The sequence below is a fragment of the Podarcis pityusensis genome (genome assembly GCF_964106645.2).
Source record: "Podarcis pityusensis genome assembly, chromosome: 6".
Taxonomy (NCBI): domain Eukaryota; kingdom Metazoa; phylum Chordata; class Lepidosauria; order Squamata; family Lacertidae; genus Podarcis; species Podarcis pityusensis.
Window position 1 is genome coordinate 55,942,384 of NC_138030.1, and position 21,665 is coordinate 55,964,048.

The following is a 21,665-nucleotide window of genomic DNA, read 5'->3' on the forward strand; positions in this document are numbered from 1 at the left end:
AACAAATACCTGAGGATGGTACTACATCAGCTGCAGTAATGGCACATCCAATTCAAATTATCCACCCCATGTCTTGCCCCAGAGTTAAAGACCACCAAATACTCCCTGCAGGCTTCTCCATAGGCCACAACCCTTCCAGTTCTGCTTCATGCCCTCCTTAAGGGCTTGCCTTGTCTGGTTCACATGCATCCTTAACACTGTGATCACCCTGTTGCATGCCAGGACGGAGCAAAATTGGGGTGCAGAAACTTTCATCTCTTCTGTGGCTAGAATGTAGCCTATATAGAAGTGTTAAGATTTTCATGTGTTGCTCCATATACATTTAATATTGACCCTCTATCCCATGTGACACAGAAGAAGAGATTCAGTTAATGTTATTGTGGGTAGGATTCCCATGTCTCAAGTAGTAGGAGAGAATTAAAACTATATTCAAGAAATGTTGTTGAATTATCCCATTGACCATAAATTAAAATATGGCTTGGTGTTAAATACAGAGGAATGTACAAAGTTACAATTTTAGGTGTAGAGCTGGGCTGAATACAATGGGTATTTCTTTCATGACTAATCTCAGTCAATATATAGGCCTTGTGAAGAGTCAAGTAATCTTACCGATATAGTGCAACGTCATCATCCCCAAAAGGCTTATGATCATCTGGTCCAAACATACAGAGATAAGCTGCTTTCATATATATGTATGTAGCCTAAAATGAAAATTACGTATGATTAAAAATCCTTATTGTAATTTATATTCCTGTGTCATCTTCAATATCTAAGACAGCATGGTGAAACATTTAAGGGATATGGCCTTATACTATCGTAAGTGAAATTACCTAGAACATATATTCTTGCATTAGGATATTGTAACCAAAACGAAGCAGAAAAGGGAAGTAAATACATCAGAAACATATACTAGAACTCAATTCTTTCTGTATCCAAGTTTTTCTACTTGCAAAGAAGATGTGGGTACAGATACATACTTTTACACAGTGCAATTTTTGTAGAAAAAGAGGTGCCGGAATGCACCATGAATGCCTCCCTTGTTCTCTTATTATGGCAATGGCGCACACCTGAGAGGTGCCGGAACTGAGTTCCAATGATTTCTGGCTGAAAAAAAGCCCTGCTTTTACAGTTGTGTGTGTGTGTGTGTGTGTGTGTGTGTGTGTGTGTTTTTGCAGAAAACAGATCTTACACCAAGGAACAGCTTTTGGGCACTTGGTTTCAAGGAAGTTAAGTCAAAAGTACATGACTATGGTCATTCCTATTCCTTTGCTCACTCCTGAGGATGGCATGAATCTATCCTGATTAACATTGTTTTTATAGGCTCAAAAAAGGCACCATTAGTCTAGAATCGTAATCCAACAGCACTGCCATTTGCCTAGCACTGCCCCGAAAGCAGGCTATTCTTAGGCTTTGTCCTCACCTAAAGTGGTAAATCTATGTTTAATGGTTCCATTTCAGACTGAAGATGGAGGTGCAAAAGACTGTATGCTTATTCATACGAAACAACAATCTCTACATGAAACTAGGGAAATGGCTAAGTTTCTATGTGTGGGCAATTTTTGTAAAGAAAAGCGTTCAGGCATGTGAGCACTCACTTATAGTCTAAAGTGGTACAGTCAATAGGGCTAATATGTTCTAAGTGTCCAAATCAGGTAGCAAGACCGACTAGCAATATATTTCACAACCCCCACCCCTACACTGCCAGGCACATTATCCCTTGAAAAAGTAAAATTGAATTTTTATAAGAAAATCCTGATTTACATAGCATTTAAAAAGCATAAGGGGAAGAAACTTATAAAAATGGGAAACACACATGACTAAGTATAATACTACAAGACTCCTATACTGCCCAGCTCGATATCTTACCATAAGAAGGAGCCCAAACTTATACGGTTTTAACTACTCATTTATTCAAGCCACTTCAAAATGAAGACACATGTTGTCTCAGAACAAAAGAGAAGCAGAACATCTACCCCACAGCCAACCGGAATTTCTCTTGCCAAAGCAGCAGTTGGTTCTGCTGTGAGACATTTATTTGGACTGAAAGTGTATCCAATCAGAATTAGCAAAGAAAGGCTTTTAGCAAGTCAAGCAGAGAACTGAAAAACTACCCAATTATTGAAGAGTAAGCAAAAGCACAGAAGGCTTTCAAATTTCATGCAAATGTGAGCCTTTTTTTCTAGACACATCTTGCTATCTGAGCGAGACAGGATTCCTACACAGGAAATTGAACACACATTTATTATCAAAACAAGCTGCTTGAAGGGAGGAGAAAGATTTGGTATATTACAAAAGGCAGACCTGGACAGGTTAAGCTGACCAAATGTATAAAAATGAAGACAATTTCTATCAGAAGCCCCTAATCTTTCTCAATGGAAAGCAATCACTTCTTTGGGGGAAATTTAAAAGATAGCAATCAGGGACACAGTGGAAATGAGCCAGCAGACATGGCTTCTCTTCATATGCTTACTGAACAGCTCAGAACAAGAGAGAAGACCAAAGCTATAGGCCTCTCAAGGACTCTGGCTCTATGCAACAGCATATGCCACTTGAGCTTGATTAAGAGGACAAAGTGTCTGCTACTAAAGTACAACTAGGAATAGCATTGTTTTATATCTTCAGTGGCCTTTCAATCATATTTTAATGTCTACCTGGAATAAGTCTACTCGAAAACTGATTGATCCAAATCACACCATAACATTACCTTTCTTTATCAGATGTGCTCGTCAGCACATCTTCCTTGTACTCACCTTGGACCAGGTGTTCTCTTTGCTGAGCAGATCTGCATAGAAGTATGCCATCTTCCACTGACGTTTGTATGTGAAGCACCACATGAGTTCCCAATAGCAAATGTGATGAAACTGCTTCCAATTCTGCTGGGCTTCACAACACTCTTCAAACCTTTTGATGGCCTAGAAAATCAAAAGAAAACCTTAAAGGACTACACCCCTCATTCAAAAATGTCAGCACAGCTTTTGAATATACTTGTCAAGCATGCACTCAGGCCAGAAGCCATACACTACTGTTCCTGTATCAATCACATACTACAATCAGTTCTGACAGTCTGCATCTCCATGCAAAGGGGGAGACAGAAATAGCAGAAGATATCAATATCTTTGCTTAGAAACGTTATTTCTTACTTTTAATTCAATTTTGATGCTACACTTCCTCCAAGTAGTTCAGGGGGCATATATTGTTCCTCACCTCCTACACTGTGAGATAGGTTAGGCTGAGCGAGAAAATACTAACCCAAAAGCATTCAGTGAGGTTCGAGGTGGTGTGCAGCTTTGAATCTGCGTCTGCCAAGTCCTAGCAAAACACTATCACATCATATTGGTTCTCAAACCAAGAGCCAATTCACAGTTTAGTAGTAATTTAGTGTTGTTTCCACCCAGTACCTAACAATAATAGATGCTCCATTTATTTATGTTGAAGTATTTATATTCACTTTTAATACTCAGAGAGGCTTGCATGAAGTTAAAATAATAAAAGTTTAAAAACCCACCACTACACTCACACAGCAGAGCAGAAATAGTTGTAACCAGTCCAAAATCTAAATCCAAAAGGCTCAAATGATTTAAAATGCCGAGGCAAATACTTCACCTGATGCTGAAAAAATGTCAGGCTTTGCACCAGGTGGGGAAGGTAGTCCACAGCAGAGACATTACAGCTGAAGGGCATCTCAACCAGTGACAGGGTTGCACCAGTGGAGAAGGACCTCTGAAGATGACCTTCATATATGGTCAGGTTCATGTGGAAAATAAGATGGCAAACAGCCTTGCTTTTCTACCGTGATTTGCTTACAATCTTTATTGAATCCTTCTTATCAAATCTGCCAGGTCAACCAGTTGCATGCCCTTCTACTTCTTTCAGACCAACATCCATTTGTCACTCTTAGTGTGGCCAAGTACTGTACTGCAGAGAGCAAAACCCACCAGGAACTGTGATCATAAGGCCAAAGATTTCTTAAGCCCCAAGGAAGGTATGTGAAGGATAAAAACAAATTACTTACTCCATCAACATTGCCTCTTATTGTTTCTATTCTCCCTGCAAAAAACAGGAATATGGATCCCTGGAATAAATCAAGAAAAAACATTGGCAACAATTTTCATATACATTTAATCATCTTTCTACAGTAAGATATTACATTGGTACACATATCAGGCCTATTTAAGATATATCTTACTTTTGGATATCGAGCCAAGTAAGGCTTAAGAAGTTTCTCTGCTTCTTCAACATTTCCTTTTCCTGTCCCTAAATTAATTGGGAGAACAAAAAATTAGAAAGTGGGGGTAGCCCAGACTTAGTTTACATTGTGAGTCCTTTCCATACTTTCTCTCAAGGCCAAATATAAACATTAATTTAGCTCAAAAATAATGGTGACACAAAAATATTAAAAGCAAATGATTACAGGGAAATTCTCATCAAAACTGAGCAGCTCCTAAATAGTCCAAAGATAGTTGACTTTTAGGCAACTCATTAAAACAAGTTTGGGCATTTACAGGTTTCACTGGGGAGGGGATTCTGTAAAACTGAAGCTATGGGCAGGAAGAGTCACACTTCTAGAATCAGCAACCCCAAGCTCCCTAAAGCTGCATCCCTATAAAGGCCTCGTATCATCTGATCCCAGTGACTAGGAGGACCTGTGCTAAGGTTTTTAAAACAAGTTAAAGAGTGGTTAGGGGAACAGCAAACACCTAACAAAATGTTTGCATTTATAGCTCATAATGTTATGTTTCTGTTTAAATTGCTAGGATTAGTAAAGGTAAAGGTAAAGGTACCCCTGCCGTTACGGGCCAGTCTTGCCAGACTCTAGGGTTGTGTGCTCATCTCACTCTATAGGCCGGGAGCCAGCGCTGTCCGCAGACACTTCCGGGTCACGTGGCCAGCGTGACAAGCTGCATCTGGCGAGCCAGCACAGCACACGGAACGCCGTTTAGGATTGCTAGGATTAGCCTGGTTCAAAAACTGCCTATATGTTTTAGAATTTTGGGATAAGCTATGCATATATCTCAAAGTGCAAGTAGATAAATAGGTACCGCTCCGGCGGAAAGGTAAAAGGCGTTTCCGTGCGCTGCTCTGGTTCGCCAAAAGCGGCTTAGTCATGCTGGCCACATGACCCAGAAGCTGTACGCCAGCTCCCTCGGCCAATAAAGTGAGATGAGCGCCGCAACCCCAGAGTTGTCCGCGACTGGACCTAATGGTCAGGGGCCACTTTACCTTTACCTTTATGCATATATCATATCCATCTTAAGTGTTTCTTGAAGAAAATAAAAGTTTGTGAAGAATTAAGTCATACATGAACAATGCTAAAGCTATTCTGAATAAGTAATTCACAACCAGCTTTGTGATGAACACACTCCTTCCTATCCCCATGCCATTTTGGATGTATGAAGGGTCAACATTTAGAGAAGAAAATGAATCCTACCTAGCACAAAAGTCATGAAGGTATGATAGCAGAGCAGCAGCATAGTGCACAGCACAGACCTAAAGCTGTACACTGAGGCTCCTTCTTGAAGCTGTCGCAGACCATGTTCCTGCATCACAGTCAGATAAATGGTTGTAAATTAATTACACCTGTGGTTTGCTCTATTTGTTCCACCGTAACTAAGGAGAGAAGTATCTTCCAACACAGAAAGTTAAATTGGTTTACTCAGCTAGTACAGGAGAACAATATCAATGTATGTCACCATAGTGCCCAATAAAGTTATCAGACATCTCTTTTACAAAACACCAAATGAATGAAGTAGTGGTTACAGAAAATGCAACAGCAATTAACATGTGTTCCCCTTAGAAGATGTGCCATTTGGTCACACAAAGGGCACAATGTATTGAGGTTTCTCTACAGCAGGCATGTAACGCAGTACTACCGCTCACTTTTCCAAGACCAGGATGCTCAGCTTAATCACGCAACAGTATCTCCAGAAAACTTACCAGCTTGGCCCCCAGTGTCCACGACTGAGGTAAAAGACCTAATTACACAGCTAAAAAACAATAGAGCCCCAGGCATTGATCACCTGCCCCCTGTGCTTTTGAAGTCCAATATTGACTGGTGGGCACCTCTGCTTGTGGCACTATTCTCTCACATTGATTCATCTGGTTTACTCCCCGACAGCTGGGCCATTGAGGTAATCATCCCAATATTCAAAAAGGGCCCTACATGGGATCTGGCCAGCTACAGACCTATCAGCCTCTTATCTATAGTTAGTAAATTATATGCAAAACACCTCCACAATAAATTAATCAACTGGATTGATGCTGAGACTATCCTTGTGGAAGAGCAAGTAGGATTCAGGCAAGGCAGGTACTATAGACCATTGCTTTGTTCTAGCCCACCTCATAGATAAGTACGCCAAGCAATCCTGCGGTGTGCTGTATGCTGCTTTCATTGATTTGAAAGCTGCTTTTGATTCAATCTCACGAGTAAGTCTATGGGCCAAATTAAACACCTCAAGCATAGACAAAAGATTATTATATCTGATTAACTGCCTTTATAAAGACACTGTGCTGGAAGTGTGTTGCTCTACAAATGGCCAACTTACAGGATCTGTCCCAGCCACAAAGGGTGCATTTTAGCCCCGGCACTCTTTAACCTATACATAAACGACATGGTCCAGTGCCTAACATCTTCAGAATTCCACGTTCCTAAACTGGCCTCAAAACCAATCTCTGTACTATTATATGCTGATGATGCGGTCCTCTTATCCCAAACAAAAATAGGCCTAAAAAGATTGATAAGAGAATTCTCAGTGTATTACCAGAGAGAACACCTGGTCGTAAATTATCAGAAAACCAAAGTTACGGTTTTCTCAAGAAAATATAGGCCCCACAGTTGGTGTATGGACAATCAGCCTATCGAACAGGTCAAAGCTTTCAAATATTTGGGCCTTATCTTCCGGTCCACGGGGTCATGGGGAGCACACCAAAAATGTGCAAAAGAAAAAGCATTCCAAAGTGCCAAGACTTTGACTCGCTTTTTCCATACAAAGGGTGGCAAATATATACCATCAGCCCTAGAAGCCTTCCAAGCTAAACTCCTAGCACAGCTACTATACAGGGCTCAGATTTGGACTGGTAACCACCTTGGCACTTTGGAAGCTGTTCAATCAAAGTTTCTAAGGCAGATTTTTTCGGTACCGCCATGCATCCCAAACGCATCATTGAGACTGGAGGCAAGTCTCTCTTCAGTAGAACTATGGACTTGGCAAATAACTTTTTACCTCTGGCTTCGCCTAAACTCAAATCCCCCCAGTTTACTATCCCTAGTACTTCAAGACTCCCATAAAAGTGCCTGGCTTAAAACTGCCTATCAAAAACTTCACTCTTGTGGCCTATCCCCACAACATCTACTCACTTTGGGCCCCACTAAAGCAAACAGTCTAACTGGTCAGCGTCTAAAAGATATCGAGCACCAGAACAACCTGGCCACTATAAGGAAATTCTGCCCTTGGTATGTTCCGTTTTCATCTCCCCATTTTGATTCTCTGGCCCCATATCCGTACAGACTTATTATCCCAAAATAGATGTGCTTTTACACTTGCAAGACTGGATGTTGTGCCATCTGCGGTACCTGAGGGTCGATTCCAAAAGATTCCGCCTAAGAAACCTCTTTGCCCCTGTGGAGATGGTAGCACCAAAACAGCGGCACAAGTCCTCCTGTCCTGTACTCTCTACAAAGACCTTAGGAACGAGATCATCACCCCACTCGTACTGACCATCCCAGGGTGCTCAACCACTGCCATAATGTCCTTTCTTCTATCAGATCTGAAATATACTCAGAGTCGCAAAGTGATTTCATGCTCTTTATTCAGCTCATAGTGGTGAGGAGGAATGAGTGAATGTCCCCTCAAAGTATCTGCTTTATATACATTATTTACACAATGGGCTGCACATGATTGGCTAATTCTGGAACTCTACTGTAAGCCAATCAGGTTGTGGATTCACTTATATCTGGAGCATGATTGGGTGGTTCCTGCCAACCAATCATACTGCTGCATTGTTCTAGGACCAATCAGACTGCTGCATTCTGAATCCTATTGTTCTAGGACCAATCAGACTGCTGCATTTTGAATCCTATTGTTCTAGGACCAATCAGACTGCTGCATTTTGAATCCTATTGTTCTAGGACCAGACTGCTGCAGTTTGAATCCTATTCAACTCAGTACATAACAAGATCAAAATGAGCAGATAACAGCAAAGGTTGCTAGGTTCATAGCAGGAGCAATCAGAATAAGTGACTGCTGATTCAGGACTTTAAATTGTACTTTTATATCAAATTTCCTTTTCTGCATATACTGTAATGTTTTACTGTTGCTATGGCTATAGCTAATGTGAATAAAGTTTTATTTATCTTATCTTACTGTAATATGTGTGTGTGTGTGTGTGTGTGTGTGTGTGTGTAGCAGTTCTTAGTTTTGTCTGTACTGTATAGATGCCAACTAAATGTTCACAGTGGTGGCTCCTACCCTGAAATAATATTAGCTTAGAGAGCATTTGAGAGCCAGCTATGGGGTGCAACTAAAAATGTACTCATTTACCCATGCATTTGCTGACCGCTAATAGTGACTCCTGGCATTTTTGGCTACTGCAATCAATACTGATGTTTTACAGTTTTTTATTTATAGGATTTTTAGTGTTGTATTTTATTATTGCCCAGAGAAGTGCCTTGGTATGTCTTTTGAAATGACAGGTGGCATATAAAAGATTTTAATAAATGAAACAACATAAACAAACATATACTTGCCTTATTTCCTGAAAACCCAACAAACTCCAGTAACCGTACAATCCTTGATGGTAACATAGACAAAGTCTATAGAAATAAAAACCAAAGAAAATTTGTGGGAAGAAAATTATATATAGATATACATTTATTTTACCTGCAACATCTCAGAAAAGATATTTTACAAATAAAAGGAGCAGAACAAGTTTCATATCAAGCTCACCTAAAATGGCTTCCATATGTCATGTTTGCCATACCACACACCCCTCCATAGCACTGAGCACAATGCAATTTCTTCTTATTTGTTAGTTTATTTAGTACTACATGTTTAAGCCATATTTTAGGGCAAACTCTCCTAAGGCATATTATTTACACATAATGTGGAGAGTTCCCATGTCAGCACAAGAAATGTGGGCAGGTGTGGGAAGATGCTCAATGCCTCCACAGCCTTGGGCCAATTAGAGATGAGCAAGTCATGGGTCAAGTCATCTTTCACCAGAGTGGAGACAACACATCTCTACCAGGTAACAAGCTTGTGAGGTTGGTAATTACAATCTGCCATGGTAATGAGGAAGGTCAAACAGTACGCAGGGTTAGCTTTCTGTGTGTGTTTTTGCTCTTCCTTCCTTCCTTCATTATGAAAGCAGCAGTATAAAGTGGTGCCTTACAGTCTTATTATTTTGGAAATAAGCTTAACAAACAGATCTAGAAATGAAGCTGAACCAGTGCTTTTTTTCTGGGGTGATGAAGGGGTACGCATACCCCTAAACATTTTATGAATCTAAGTTTGGTCTCATTGAGGGGCTGTATTTTAATACAAATAGGAAAATGAGAGTACCCCTAAACATTTTTTTAAGAAAAAAAGCTCTGAGCTGAATCATCAGAAAAGAAGATTCCAGTATGAAGGAGCCACTTCTGTTATTTTTGTTCAAGTCACCTTTATAAAGGAAAATCTTGACATTTGATGTACTTATACTTGCAGCCCTATTGGGCATTATGAATAAAAATCATGGTTCAGCAACTATCCGAGTTCCAGATTACAGGAAACCTCCTGCATGTACAACTAAACATGCAAAACACCCACCCCACAGATAACTGCATAAACATCAGGGGCGGAGGATGCAAAGTTACTCCTCTGTTCCTGAACATGTGAGCTTATAATACCACACATGTGCAAACAAAGAGCCTAGCTATGTGTTACTGTACTTTAGTGATGCAATTAGCAATTGAATTGTGGGTTTTTAAAAATTATACACTGGGGGGGGGGCTGTCATCAACAATGGGTGGGGGTTGTTAAGCCTTATCTCTCTGGCGGTGTTCAAGAAAAACTGGACTGTGCGCAGCAATCACCATTAGAAAAAAAATATCCCTTCAGCACCAATCTCTAATAAAGGAGGATGAGGTGTTACTGGAGAGGGAAGACTTAAATGTTACTTTCTTGCATATTGAAGGTACCAATGAAACTACCATCCCCTACTCCCAATATTTCCATTGTTAAAAACCACAGTGCAATTGCTAATCACATAATATAACTTGTAGTTAGCTAGCCCCTACAAATTCTACAAACAGCTCACAAGTAGCTCACAAGCAGATACTGATTTAAAATATAAAATCAGAAGGGTCATAATGGAGGGAACCTTCCTGCAAATTAAAATTGCAATATCATAAAAGCTTTTCATCAGCACAGTAGCTCTTCAATACATAATGCTGCCCTTATAACATTCTGATTACTGGCAAGAAACAAGCTATATATAATAGAATAATCTGAGCATTTCCAGTGTGACAAATATAGCTCTTGCAAACTTGATGAGTTTGAGCTTCAAGCACATGTTGTAAGGTTTCACACATTTCCTCCCTGAAAAGGCCTTCACTCCTTCACACAAGTTAATTCATTTCCTGAAGTGCTTGTGATTTTAATCACTGTAGCCTAAACGTTCTGTATAATTGGTATCTTGTGATAAAATTTGCACAGGTGAAAAGCATACAGGAAATTATGGCGAGGACTAGTTTCTCAAAACTCAAAGCACAGAAAGCTTGTGGGGCACTAATAAAATTCTATTTTACACTGGGTGGCCAGTTATTAGAACCTGTGCTGAAAATCTTCACCAGTAAAGTGGTTTCCCAAATGCTCTATGGAGTAGACCATGGACCATGGACTATGGAGTAGACCATGGACCCAAATGCTAACAAAGCCTTAGAAATAGCACAGAACAAATTCCTCAGGAAAGTGCTCTCACTCCCCAAGGGGACCCCAGCTGCTCTTATCCGCGTTGAAGCGGACATGACAACAATATGGGCTAGAATTGACTATCTGTGTCTAAGCTATGTGAAAAGACTCCAATCGCTCTTGGAGGAGAGATTCCCCACTATGTCCCACACTGAAGGAGAACAGTCCAAATGCTGGAAGGCTGACATCCAAAGCCTCTTGTCCCAATATCAATTACAAGATCTTCAGGTGACCATGAAGATGGATAGGAGGCACCTAATAGATTGTCTCTTTAGGTCCGATGAAGAAAGGGATTTATCCACGATTGCCTCCACCAAAAGTTCACCATGGCTCCCACTTATTAAAACGGAGCACACCCGAGCTAGATATCTGACAAAGCTCCCACTTGCCGTACTAAGAATCGCTTTTACAGAATTATTATTCCAATCAATGCCCTTGATGGTGTTGGATGGTCGGTACAGCAAAGTACAGTACGAGGAGAGACTTTGTATATGTGGGCAACCCTGTGTAGAGGACCTGTACCATTATTTATTGCAATGCCCACTATATATAGATCCAAGAGACCAATTTATAAAACCCCTGCTTACGAATGGAATACACTCTAACAGGGTGGAAAGGGTGAAATGGCTGCTGAGCGATACTGATGACTTTGTAACCTATAAAGTAGCACTATATGTGTTGGCAGCTAAAAGGATCAGGAGAAAAGAGCTAGATAAAATAGCAGTCAACTGGGATTTGGACACTTAAGCTGGCATATTTTACCTGAGATTTCCCTGCTATTCTATCTTATGCAACAAATAATTTCTAGGAGACTTGACTGTGGTTTTTTGCACTGGTAGCGCTAAATGTTTTTATGGTTATTGCTGTTTTTCCTTTTGTTCCCCTTGTGAACGATGCCATGGCCTTTGGCTAGCACAAGAGAGTCTATGAATGAATATACAATAATAATCATAAAACGATCAACCATCATGACAAATTAAGAACAAACCACCATCAAAGGCTTGGGAAGTAAAGTGGCTTTAAGTAAGAACTAAAATGCTAGCCGGTCACAACTCAGAAATTATTCTGGTTCCACAGAGAAGGCTCACCCTGGAAGTTGCCTTATATTGAGTCAGACCATTGGTCCATCTAACTCACTACTGTCTCTCCCAATCCCACCTGGAGATGCTGAGGACTGAACCTGGGACCTTCCGCATGCAAACTTGATGCTCTACCACTGAGACTCAGCCCTTCTGCTGCAGGCCACAATACAATCAGGAAGGCCTTACTCGCATACCTCAACAGCCAGGCAGGCTGATATTGAAGAAGGCACTCCCTAAAATAGCCTGATCTCAAGTTGTTTAGAGCCTTCTAAGCCAGTACATGGGCCTTAGATATGGCTCAGTCGCAAACTAGCAGCCAGAGCAGTGAGAGTGTTACAGGTGGTGGGAAATCTCATAAGAAAGCAGCTCATAAAATGTTTTAGCCACTACATGGAGCTACTACCACATAGCAGCATTTTCAGCCGCTGGAACCAATTCTTATGTAAAAGATGTCAACTTCAAATAATCTCTTGAACAGTCAAATATAAAGCCAGATGATGGAATACAACTCCCAACAGCCCTAGCCAGAACCATGTATACAAAAAAAACTGTGATACATACCAGATTAAATGCCCCAACTCCCAGCTTTACGCCACCTTCAAAATGGGGATGATTTTCTCCTTTAACATAGTGGGGAGAATGTATTAGACTGTCCAGCTCCCTATCAAACCAAAAGATCTCATCAAAACCCAGAATGTAATCCAGTTCTAATACCAATCATGGTCTAGCACTTTGAAATACATGACAATAAGAGCTACTGCTAATATACCATTTACCCAATACCCATGGTATGAAGAGAGTACCAAAGATGGCCTTGCATCTTTTGAATTCCCTCCCCACTGGGGAGGTGCACATCGCCCACTTGCTGGTGATTTTAAAGAGCAGTTAATTAAAAAAAATTCATTCCACTCAGACTTTTATTAATGGCCTCACTTATATTTGTGATTCATTGCTGTTGTTTCAACTGTGAGTTTACTGGTTTTGCTTTTAGATTCATATATTGTATTTATTAGTAACCACTCTAAGCTGCTTTATGAGAGTTTTTACTTTGAAAGTGCAGGATATAAATACATTAGATTGATTGATTAATTAAAATAAAATATCAGCCAGAATCAATTTAGACTAGAGTGAAGCCTGAAGTGCAGAGCACCAAACATAATAAGCAATAAGTTTTGATTTGGATGGATGCCTGGAACATAATAATTGTAAAAAATATTAAAATGCTACAAACCTATATGTTTGATAACTGTTTCTGACTTTGATGCTGCCTTTGATAAAGCTAACCATGTTTTCATCCTAAGGAAAATACAATAGATAACACATTTCAGCATACGTGTACATGAAAATCCTCTTGCTTTTGGGGACAATGACTAAAAGTTTGTTACAAAATCTAGACTGGTAAATACTTAAGGGTCAATCTTTTCTAATACATACACATATACCTTTAAAAAAAAATCTTTAAAATTTTGACCTTGTTAAATACCTAACACAAATTTCAAAGCTGTAGCCCTTAGTTTGGATACATCAAGTAAAACAGAAGCAGAATAGTAGTATTCCTTATTAATTAACACTAGAAAAATGAGACAGGAAGTATTTCATCGGAGAAGAACCTATTATTACTGACTTTGCACAAAAGCCGCTGTTCCTACATGCTATGTCATAGGCTTTGTAATGATTTGGACTACCGATGATTAGCATGGGGCCATCAGCTTTAGCTAACCCAAGACACATGCTGGACACTTGCAAAGGCATCAGAAACCTTAGAGAAAGCAGGTATCAGGAACAGTGTTTGACTGAATTGAACTTGCAAAATGCAACCAGGCCACCCTGACACTGTAGAGTTTGATAAGGATCCAACAAGCTGTCTCCATCTCAAATCAAGGACAAGGAAATCTCTGTGAAAAGTAAGTTACAGAATGATTTATCAAGTCCCCATATTATAAACTGGAAACATCCTGACTTCCTAATTAAACTTGCTTCTCAGTGTGTGAGAAGCTACATGTTATGCAAAATGCATAAAAGCAAAGCTGCATGGTGTTGGTGTGGGTAGACAAAGAAAGAGATTCTTATTAACATCACCTGCCCGACTCACTGTGATCTCAGTAACCACGGTCTTATTGAAATTAACTGAGGCCTCACATTCCTGTTTCCACAACAATGTTCCAAAAACAAATGCTCTTACCTGAAGGAATGTAAGAGCAGCTCTCTGAAGCAAACATTCGGCATAGCAAATTTCTGCATGAATTTCCTCTTTTTAAAAAGGGGGAAAGGGGAAAAAAATATATGAAGTGAATAGCAGGAAAGCTCCACCACCAAATGGAACAGTGTCATCATAACCACTACAATCTTCCACATTATAATACAAGCACACCTCAAAAATGTCCACATTAGGATGTTCTATTAAGGCTGTTGCCTGGATGCCCTTGTTTTTGAAGATTAGGCAGGTGGTGACCTTTCCAGTTGTGGCTTCCCACCTACACAATTCTTTCCCCACAGAGGCTTGCCAGCTGCCCACTCCTGAGCTGTTAAGCACCAGGTGAATATTTATTTATTTTACCAGGCAGTCATGTGGACAGAAACAGGAGCTAATGTTTATTTTTGTTTATTTTTTTACCTTCAGTTAATTGGTCAACATTGTGTCTGTGCACTAAATTGTTGAGTGAATCAGCCACGGTGGATTTCTTCCGAAACCTACATAAAAACAAAAGAGGCTGGAAATGTAGAACATATTGACAAAACCCTTTAGTCATATTGGCCTTTAAAAACTAAGCCTAACAATGCAATGTTATGCATGTATTATCAAAAGCAAGTCCAACTGCTGAAAGCTAAATAGAAAGAGGAATGGAGTCTAAGTACATCTAAACTATATCTGCATATATTCTTGCTCCAATACCTTTGTCTTTTTTTTATTTCAGTGCTTTTCCTCCACTCTGTCAAAACTTTAGATTCCAATCCAAGGAGATTACAGACTTGAAATTTTAATTTATTACTCTGCAAAATGCCAAGTACACAGAACAATATGTTCTTATGCTCAAAGTGATTTAAGAAAAGGCTGTATGTATAATTAAAGGTTTCATATACTATTTTTCAATTATCTTTTATATTACAGTGGCACCTCAGGTTACATACGCTTCAGGTTACAGATTCCGCTAACCCAGAAATAGTACCTCGGGTTAAGAACTTCGCTTCAGGATGAGAACAGAAATCACGTGGTGGCGGCGCGGCAGCAGTGGGAGGCCCCATTAGCTAAAGTGGTGCTTCAGGTTAAGAACAGTTTCAGGTTAAGAACGGACCTCTGGAACAAATTAAGAATGTAACCAGAGGTACCACTGTACTTCGGCATACTAAATTTTGCCATTATATTTCTATGTGTTAAAATTTATGACTAGGAACAGTTGGGACTCAATGCCTTTATGTGGTCACCTCAAGCATTTTCTGACATAAACATTAACCTCTGTTTAAAGTGGTATGTTATTCTATAGTGTTTATAGTCCCACAATTGTCATTTTGGCTGCATGACAATAAATAAATATTTCCGAAATGGCTTACATGTGGCCATATGTAGGTAAAGTGCAAGTAAAATTATACCTTTCGACTTTAATGTAGATGACTGCATTTATACATGGTGGAATCCAACTGTCAAAAAAAATTATTGGTGGCACATGAAGGTTCCTAAGAATCCTTTAGCGTTTTCCTCTACTAAAACATTTTCTTCATTCTTACTGTTGCAAAGCTGTCTTATGTACTTATTCTATGCTTTTGACCATCTAGAATAATTCTCTGTGCTTACTTCTGACATATGGCTTGAGCTTCTTTCATTGTGTTTCCAGCATTCAGTATGTCCTGAGAGTCAAAGGTCATCATGGCTTGCATTTCCAATATGGTGGCATATGTCAGTGCATGATACATACTCCCCTTTGTTCTGTGGGAAACAAGTTAAAGGGAGATACATCTATTCTATGATATTCACAGAAGCCACAATAAAGAGTAAAGGAATGAAAACAAAAACAATGGCATTAAAGGTAGGAGGTCAAGGGAGTGGAGAGTTAGAAGCAGCAACACCCAGGATCACTGAAGGATATTTTAAAAGCAGGATTGGAAAACCTATCAGCCCAAGAGCCATATTCCTTCATGGGCAACTTCCTGTGGACCACATGTCAGTGGTGGGAAGAGCCAGAGCAAAAAGGTACAGAATAATAGGTGGGACTCTTTCCTTTGTACAGTTGGCTACATTCCAGCCGTGCAAAAACCAGGTTTCCATGCACACAAGTCCATCCAGGCAAGCAAGAGGCATTACCACACTTCAAGGACGCATTCCAGCCAAGCAAGAGCATTCTAGGAAGGTGAAGGGCAAGGTGTGATGGGACATGGCCTGGGGGAAAAACTGAGGGCTGGATAGAGAGGCCTAAAGGGCCACATTCAGTCCACGGGTTGGAGATTCCCCTCCCTTTAAAGAACTGGACTTTGTCCTTGAACATCACAGTGCCATTCACAACACAACCGCTTCTCTGAATAGCACAGAATAAACACTGCAGTTTTGCTGTAGACCTCATTTCTTAAATTTCAGTCCAACAATCCTATCAAGATTGAAGAGATCAGACAAGCAGAGATATAAGAAGAGCGGCCACGGTGATACTGAACTGCTTTTAAGAGGCAGCATGATGGTACATGGTCTTGACTTAACTTTAGCCCTTGTACATGTTTGAAAACAAAACAGCTGTGTCTGTACATCCTGCAACACACATTGAAAGGATACCTCCTGAAGTAAACATCTTAGCACCAGACATGGAATCCCTAATATTAACATCTATTACTGTAATGTGTGCTTACCTCAGAAATACTGAAGAGACCAAGCTCAAATTTTTACTAAAGTTCTGTCTGCTCTACAGAATTTTCTGGTTATAATTTTTGTTGGATTTGGTTTTCAGTGCTTAGAACATGTACTCCCTTTGTCATCCACTCCTATGGGTTTTCTCTCCCATCCCCCACAAGTATGTCTGCATGTGTTGGATGGCGGTGGCAACTCAAGTAGACTATCTTGAAAGATGTTTTTAAGGGTTGGGTCATCTATTATGATCCTTTGTTATTAGACCACTTGTAAAGGTTCACACAATTGACTGCACTGGTATATGGTCATCTAGTTATTTGCACTACTATGAAAAAATAGAAAGAGGGGAATGCAACAAAGACTGGGCTACCAGTCAGAAAGCACACAAAGACCTGCGTGCTGCATTCTGTCATCTAATACATCCTAAATGGTCCTTCTAGGAACCTCTTAGTTTTGACTGTTGCTATTGGTTCCTGTCAAAGCAACTTCTTATCTGTGGGCATTTTTTTCCTCCAAACAGTTACGGTATCTCCTTCAAGCAAATTTAAATCCAAAAGATGTAGCCCCCCAGTTTATCACCTGTCAGGGAACTGCCATCAGTGCCGGAGGGAGAGAGCAAAATCCAGAGGGATTCCAGAGAGCGTCCCGGGATTGGGAGAGGCAGCCCATCTTCTGGGGAAGAGAATCAGCGTAGCACCAGTGGAGAAGGGGGGCAGATGGGGGAAGCGGCGAGGCGGTTCCATGACTCCTTGCCGGGGACCAGCGGGGAGAGTAGAGGTCCTCCGCTGCCTACGCCCTCCTTGCGCAGAAGGCTTCCGCGCAGAGAGAGTAGGAGGAGACTAGGCGTCAAAGAGCTTCTTTGCTGGAAGAAGTTTAAGAAACGCCCACTGATGGATTCTGCCAGCGATTGAGACAGCCATGGGTGAGTGGCTGTCCGGACAGAAAAGGTTCACTCAGGCAATCCAGCCAGGTGTTTGCACCGGCTTACGCACGAGCAACCCCTAGAACCATTACATCACCCTAGGACATATAAGTTCTCTCATCTCTCCATTATTTGACTCCTCACCATCCAAACAGCAGTTCCTCAGGCTAGAGACCTTGCATTCAGCAAAGCTACACTAACACAGAATACAGTGGTGCCTCGCAAGATGAAATTAATCCGTTCCGCGAGTCTCTTCGTCTTGCGGTTTTTTCGTCTTGCGAAGCACGGCTATTAGCGGCTTAGCGGCTTTAAGAAAAAGGAAACAAACTCCAAGAACTCGCAAGACGTTTCGTCTTGCGAAGCAAGCCCACAGGGAAATTCGTCTTGCGGAACAACTCAAAAAACGCAAAACCCTTTCGTCTAGCGAGTTTTTCGTCTTGCGAGGCATTCGTTTTGCGGGGCACCACTGTACAAGAATGGGACAAACCCTTAATTAAATTACAGTCTCCAAAGTAAGGAAAGGAGGAGCTATTAATCGACATTTAATTACACTAAATAAAGCACAGCAAACTGTTCTGTGGGGAACAATCTGCATTGGGAGGGAAGAGAGGGATTTGTCTGACTCACAAAGAGATCTTATTTATATGTTAAATTGGAGATAATCACAGCATACCCTTAAGGTTTGTCCACAGAGGTACTTTCTCCTTGTGGCAAAAGCCTTTCCACCTCACATTTATGACACTGTGAAATCAAACCCATTACTAGCCCATGAGGTTACTTGTAAATACAACCATTTAATGAAAGGTTGCTACTGCTTCTTGCAGTATATTTGTACAGATAGTTGGTGTGTTATACCACAGAGCAATCATAAAATGTGTTATAAGTGGTACTGAAGCCAATAACCTATTAGCTTGTCTACTTGGGCTTGCCAACATATATTGACCCCCTGGAGTTGAGGGTCAAAAGAGCTAGAAAAAGGCCTGAGGTTGAAAAGCAGTTTAGGATGTATAGTGCAATCAAATTAACAAGGAACTATGAGCCTCATAAATAAAGGGCACAGGCAGGTACAGAGTGCATCTCCTTTGTGAATGAATAACCTCTGCATTTAATAAGCTGATTCCACAATATTACAGTATTCTCATAACATGCTGTTTTACTGCTAAAAATTGTATACAGGTGTTGTTATTTTTTAGTTGTTTAGTTTCTTTTTTATATAATCATAGAATCATAGTATTGGAAGGGACCCCAAATATCATCTAGTCCAACCCCCTGCAATGCATCATAGAATTTTTACATTCTACGATTCCTAGGAATGGTGGTTGATTATAAATAAATGTGGATTTTATACTGATTTATTTTACTTTATTTTATTTACATTCCTAAGAATTTGGGTTGAGCCTCATTACATCTTTAACAAATGAACTCAGAAGCTTGGGAAACACTAGTTTACCTTTATGTTTGGGCAAGATAAAAGCATTGTTTTGCTTTTGTTTTTGTTTTCTCTGTCCATAAGATGTATTCTTGTATTCCTGTGCTGCACCTACATTTTATATATTTCTCAGGTATTTTCTATGGTGTGTAATGGCAAACACAAAACCTAGATAAATTAGATAAAATACATCCTTGTTCCTGCATTCAAGACAGGCATTACATGATGCATGAATACCAATTCAATTTACTAAGGCAATATAAAAACTTTGAAATAGCATTTATGTTATAGTCTTGGTCTTTCAATAAAAAGCTAGCAAAGTGCTTTTCTGTCAGGACTGGCAGGCACTCAGATCAGTTATCTTCAATATCATCAGGAAATTCAGTGCATTATTCTGATTCATATCAAAACAATGACATCAGAATTTGAGAAACCTAATAACTAGATCTGACATTTAATCTACAATATATGGACTACAAAGAAGCTTTCATCTACACTGTTAAATCCTGAAATAGCTTTTGCCCATCAGCTTCTATGAGCTAGAAGAAAGTAACCTTTTATATTCCTTTGAGTTACCTGTTCCTAAAAGATTCATAAGTCCTCCCTGCATGAAGCGACCAGATTTGGTGTGTCACCACCAGCATTTGGCAAAGGAAACAGAGCTAGGCAGCTAACAGAGTGATCCTAACTTCAATTTATGCATGCTCAATGAGAAAATAGACACCTACTAGGACAGAGGAAAATGGTCATTTTGGGTGGAAGCATCATCTTTCCCAATAGGTGACTCTCTAACATATATTCCAATGGGACTACCAGTGGGAAGTGGGGCTGAGACATGAAAGTGAACACCAACACAATGGCAACACTCCTTAAATCACTTGCCAATAGCTTCTAGTTAGTACCTAGTCACAGGAATGGTCAATCACATTATTATTATTAATTATTATTATTATTAATTATATTTTATTTATATCCCACCAATCTGGCTGGGTTTCCCTAGCCGCTCTCGGCAGCTTATAGCATATATAAAAATACAACAAAACATCAAACATTTAAAAAAATAGAATATGCAACCAATTATTCATCACTATCTATATGTGTCTCTTGCATCTACAGGCAACCAGCCAACATACACAGTGGCACTGATATTAACCACCCACAGTGTCATTCAGAGGCTGAAACTAGTAGGAAGCCAGTAACTTGTTCTTTCAGGGCACTGTGGTCTAAACCACAGGGTAGCGCTGTGGTCTAAACCACTGAGCCTAGGGCTTGCCGATTGGAAGGTCGGTGGTTCGAATCCCTGTGAAGGGGTGAGCTCCTGTTGTTCAGTCCCAGCTCCTGCCCACCTAGCAGTTCGAAAGCATACCAGTGCAAGTAGATAAATAGGTACTGCTCCGGCGGGAAGGTAAACGGCGTATCTGTGCACTGCTCTGGTTCGCCAGAAGTGGCATAGTCATGCTGGCCACATGACCCGGAAGCTGTCTGTGGACAAACGCCAGCTCCCTCGGCCTACAGAGCGAGATGAGCGCTGCAACCCCAGAGTCATCTGCGACTGGACCTAATGGTCAGGGTTACCTTTACCTTTTAGTGTCTCTCTCAGCAAATACACGGAAGGCTGAAATATAAATAGTGTAACTATGCCAAACCTAGGGATTCACAGATGTAGAATCATTTACTGCCCCAAGCACCACCACCTCTCATGCACCTTTCAAGGGATACAGGGCTCTGAAAGGACAAAAAGCTGAAATGCAATAGGGTTACCAGTGTTATCAGAACCCACTTCTCTATTTTTACAAAGCCCTTCACACTCATGCAGTTTGCTCCTTGAATCCTGTATCACTCTCCCCCCCCCACACTCTTCAAAGTTTTGCAGCTTATGATTATACAGAATATAATTAATACTTCATTTTCCCTAGGTGAAGTGGTATCTGGAGCTAAAACATTCTGGCACAAGGGAAAATTTTATCAAACAAATGGAATATGCTAATTTTATATGATATGGCTATATGCTTCATAGCTCCCCAGTGAGCTTCTGCTTTTCCTTCTCCACAAGGATGCAGTCCTATGGACACCACCACACAAAATAAATAGCGATCACCAGCCTATCCATATTGCTAGTATTTTTTTTCCTTAACAAAGCTGGTGCATCAAAAGTTATTTCAGTGGCTTTACAAGAATGGTACTTAGCAATAAACCTGAAATATTATCAAAGGTAAATTCTTGCCTGCTGTCAGATAAAGTAAGGCAGTAAGTATTTTCCACTAGGAGAAAGAGAGGGAACGTGTGTGTTTATAGACCATGAAAACCCATTTAGATTCACAGGACACTGAAAGAGTGAATGATGAGGAACAGATGTCTCTGAAAGAAAATACTGTGTATTATTATATGCCTGCCCCACTTCTACCACCATTCCCTTGACACAAGGAGTGTGTCAATAATGAAGCTCATTTGCAGTTAA

The 21,665-nt window shown here is 40.3% G+C and overlaps 1 protein-coding gene across 4 annotated transcripts in view; it reads right to left on the reverse strand.

Annotated features, from left to right (window-relative positions):
• TTC39A (tetratricopeptide repeat domain 39A) overlaps window positions 1-21,665 on the reverse strand; it is a 52,352-nt gene that overhangs the window by 17,120 nt on the left and 13,567 nt on the right. For all 4 annotated transcript variants that reach the window (XM_081010832.1, XM_081010835.1, XM_081010833.1 and 1 more), the window contains 11 exons: window positions 15,819-15,950; window positions 14,643-14,719; window positions 14,211-14,278; window positions 13,260-13,324; window positions 12,590-12,689; window positions 8,744-8,809; window positions 5,429-5,537; window positions 4,187-4,254; window positions 4,013-4,072; window positions 2,751-2,912; window positions 610-701 (listed from right to left, as the gene is read on the reverse strand). In XM_081010832.1, the coding sequence (XP_080866958.1) occupies window positions 610-701; window positions 2,751-2,912; window positions 4,013-4,072; window positions 4,187-4,254; window positions 5,429-5,537; window positions 8,744-8,809; window positions 12,590-12,689; window positions 13,260-13,324; window positions 14,211-14,278; window positions 14,643-14,719; window positions 15,819-15,950 (999 nt within the window). The remainder of the gene's footprint in view (window positions 1-609; window positions 702-2,750; window positions 2,913-4,012; window positions 4,073-4,186; window positions 4,255-5,428; window positions 5,538-8,743; window positions 8,810-12,589; window positions 12,690-13,259; window positions 13,325-14,210; window positions 14,279-14,642; window positions 14,720-15,818; window positions 15,951-21,665) is intronic.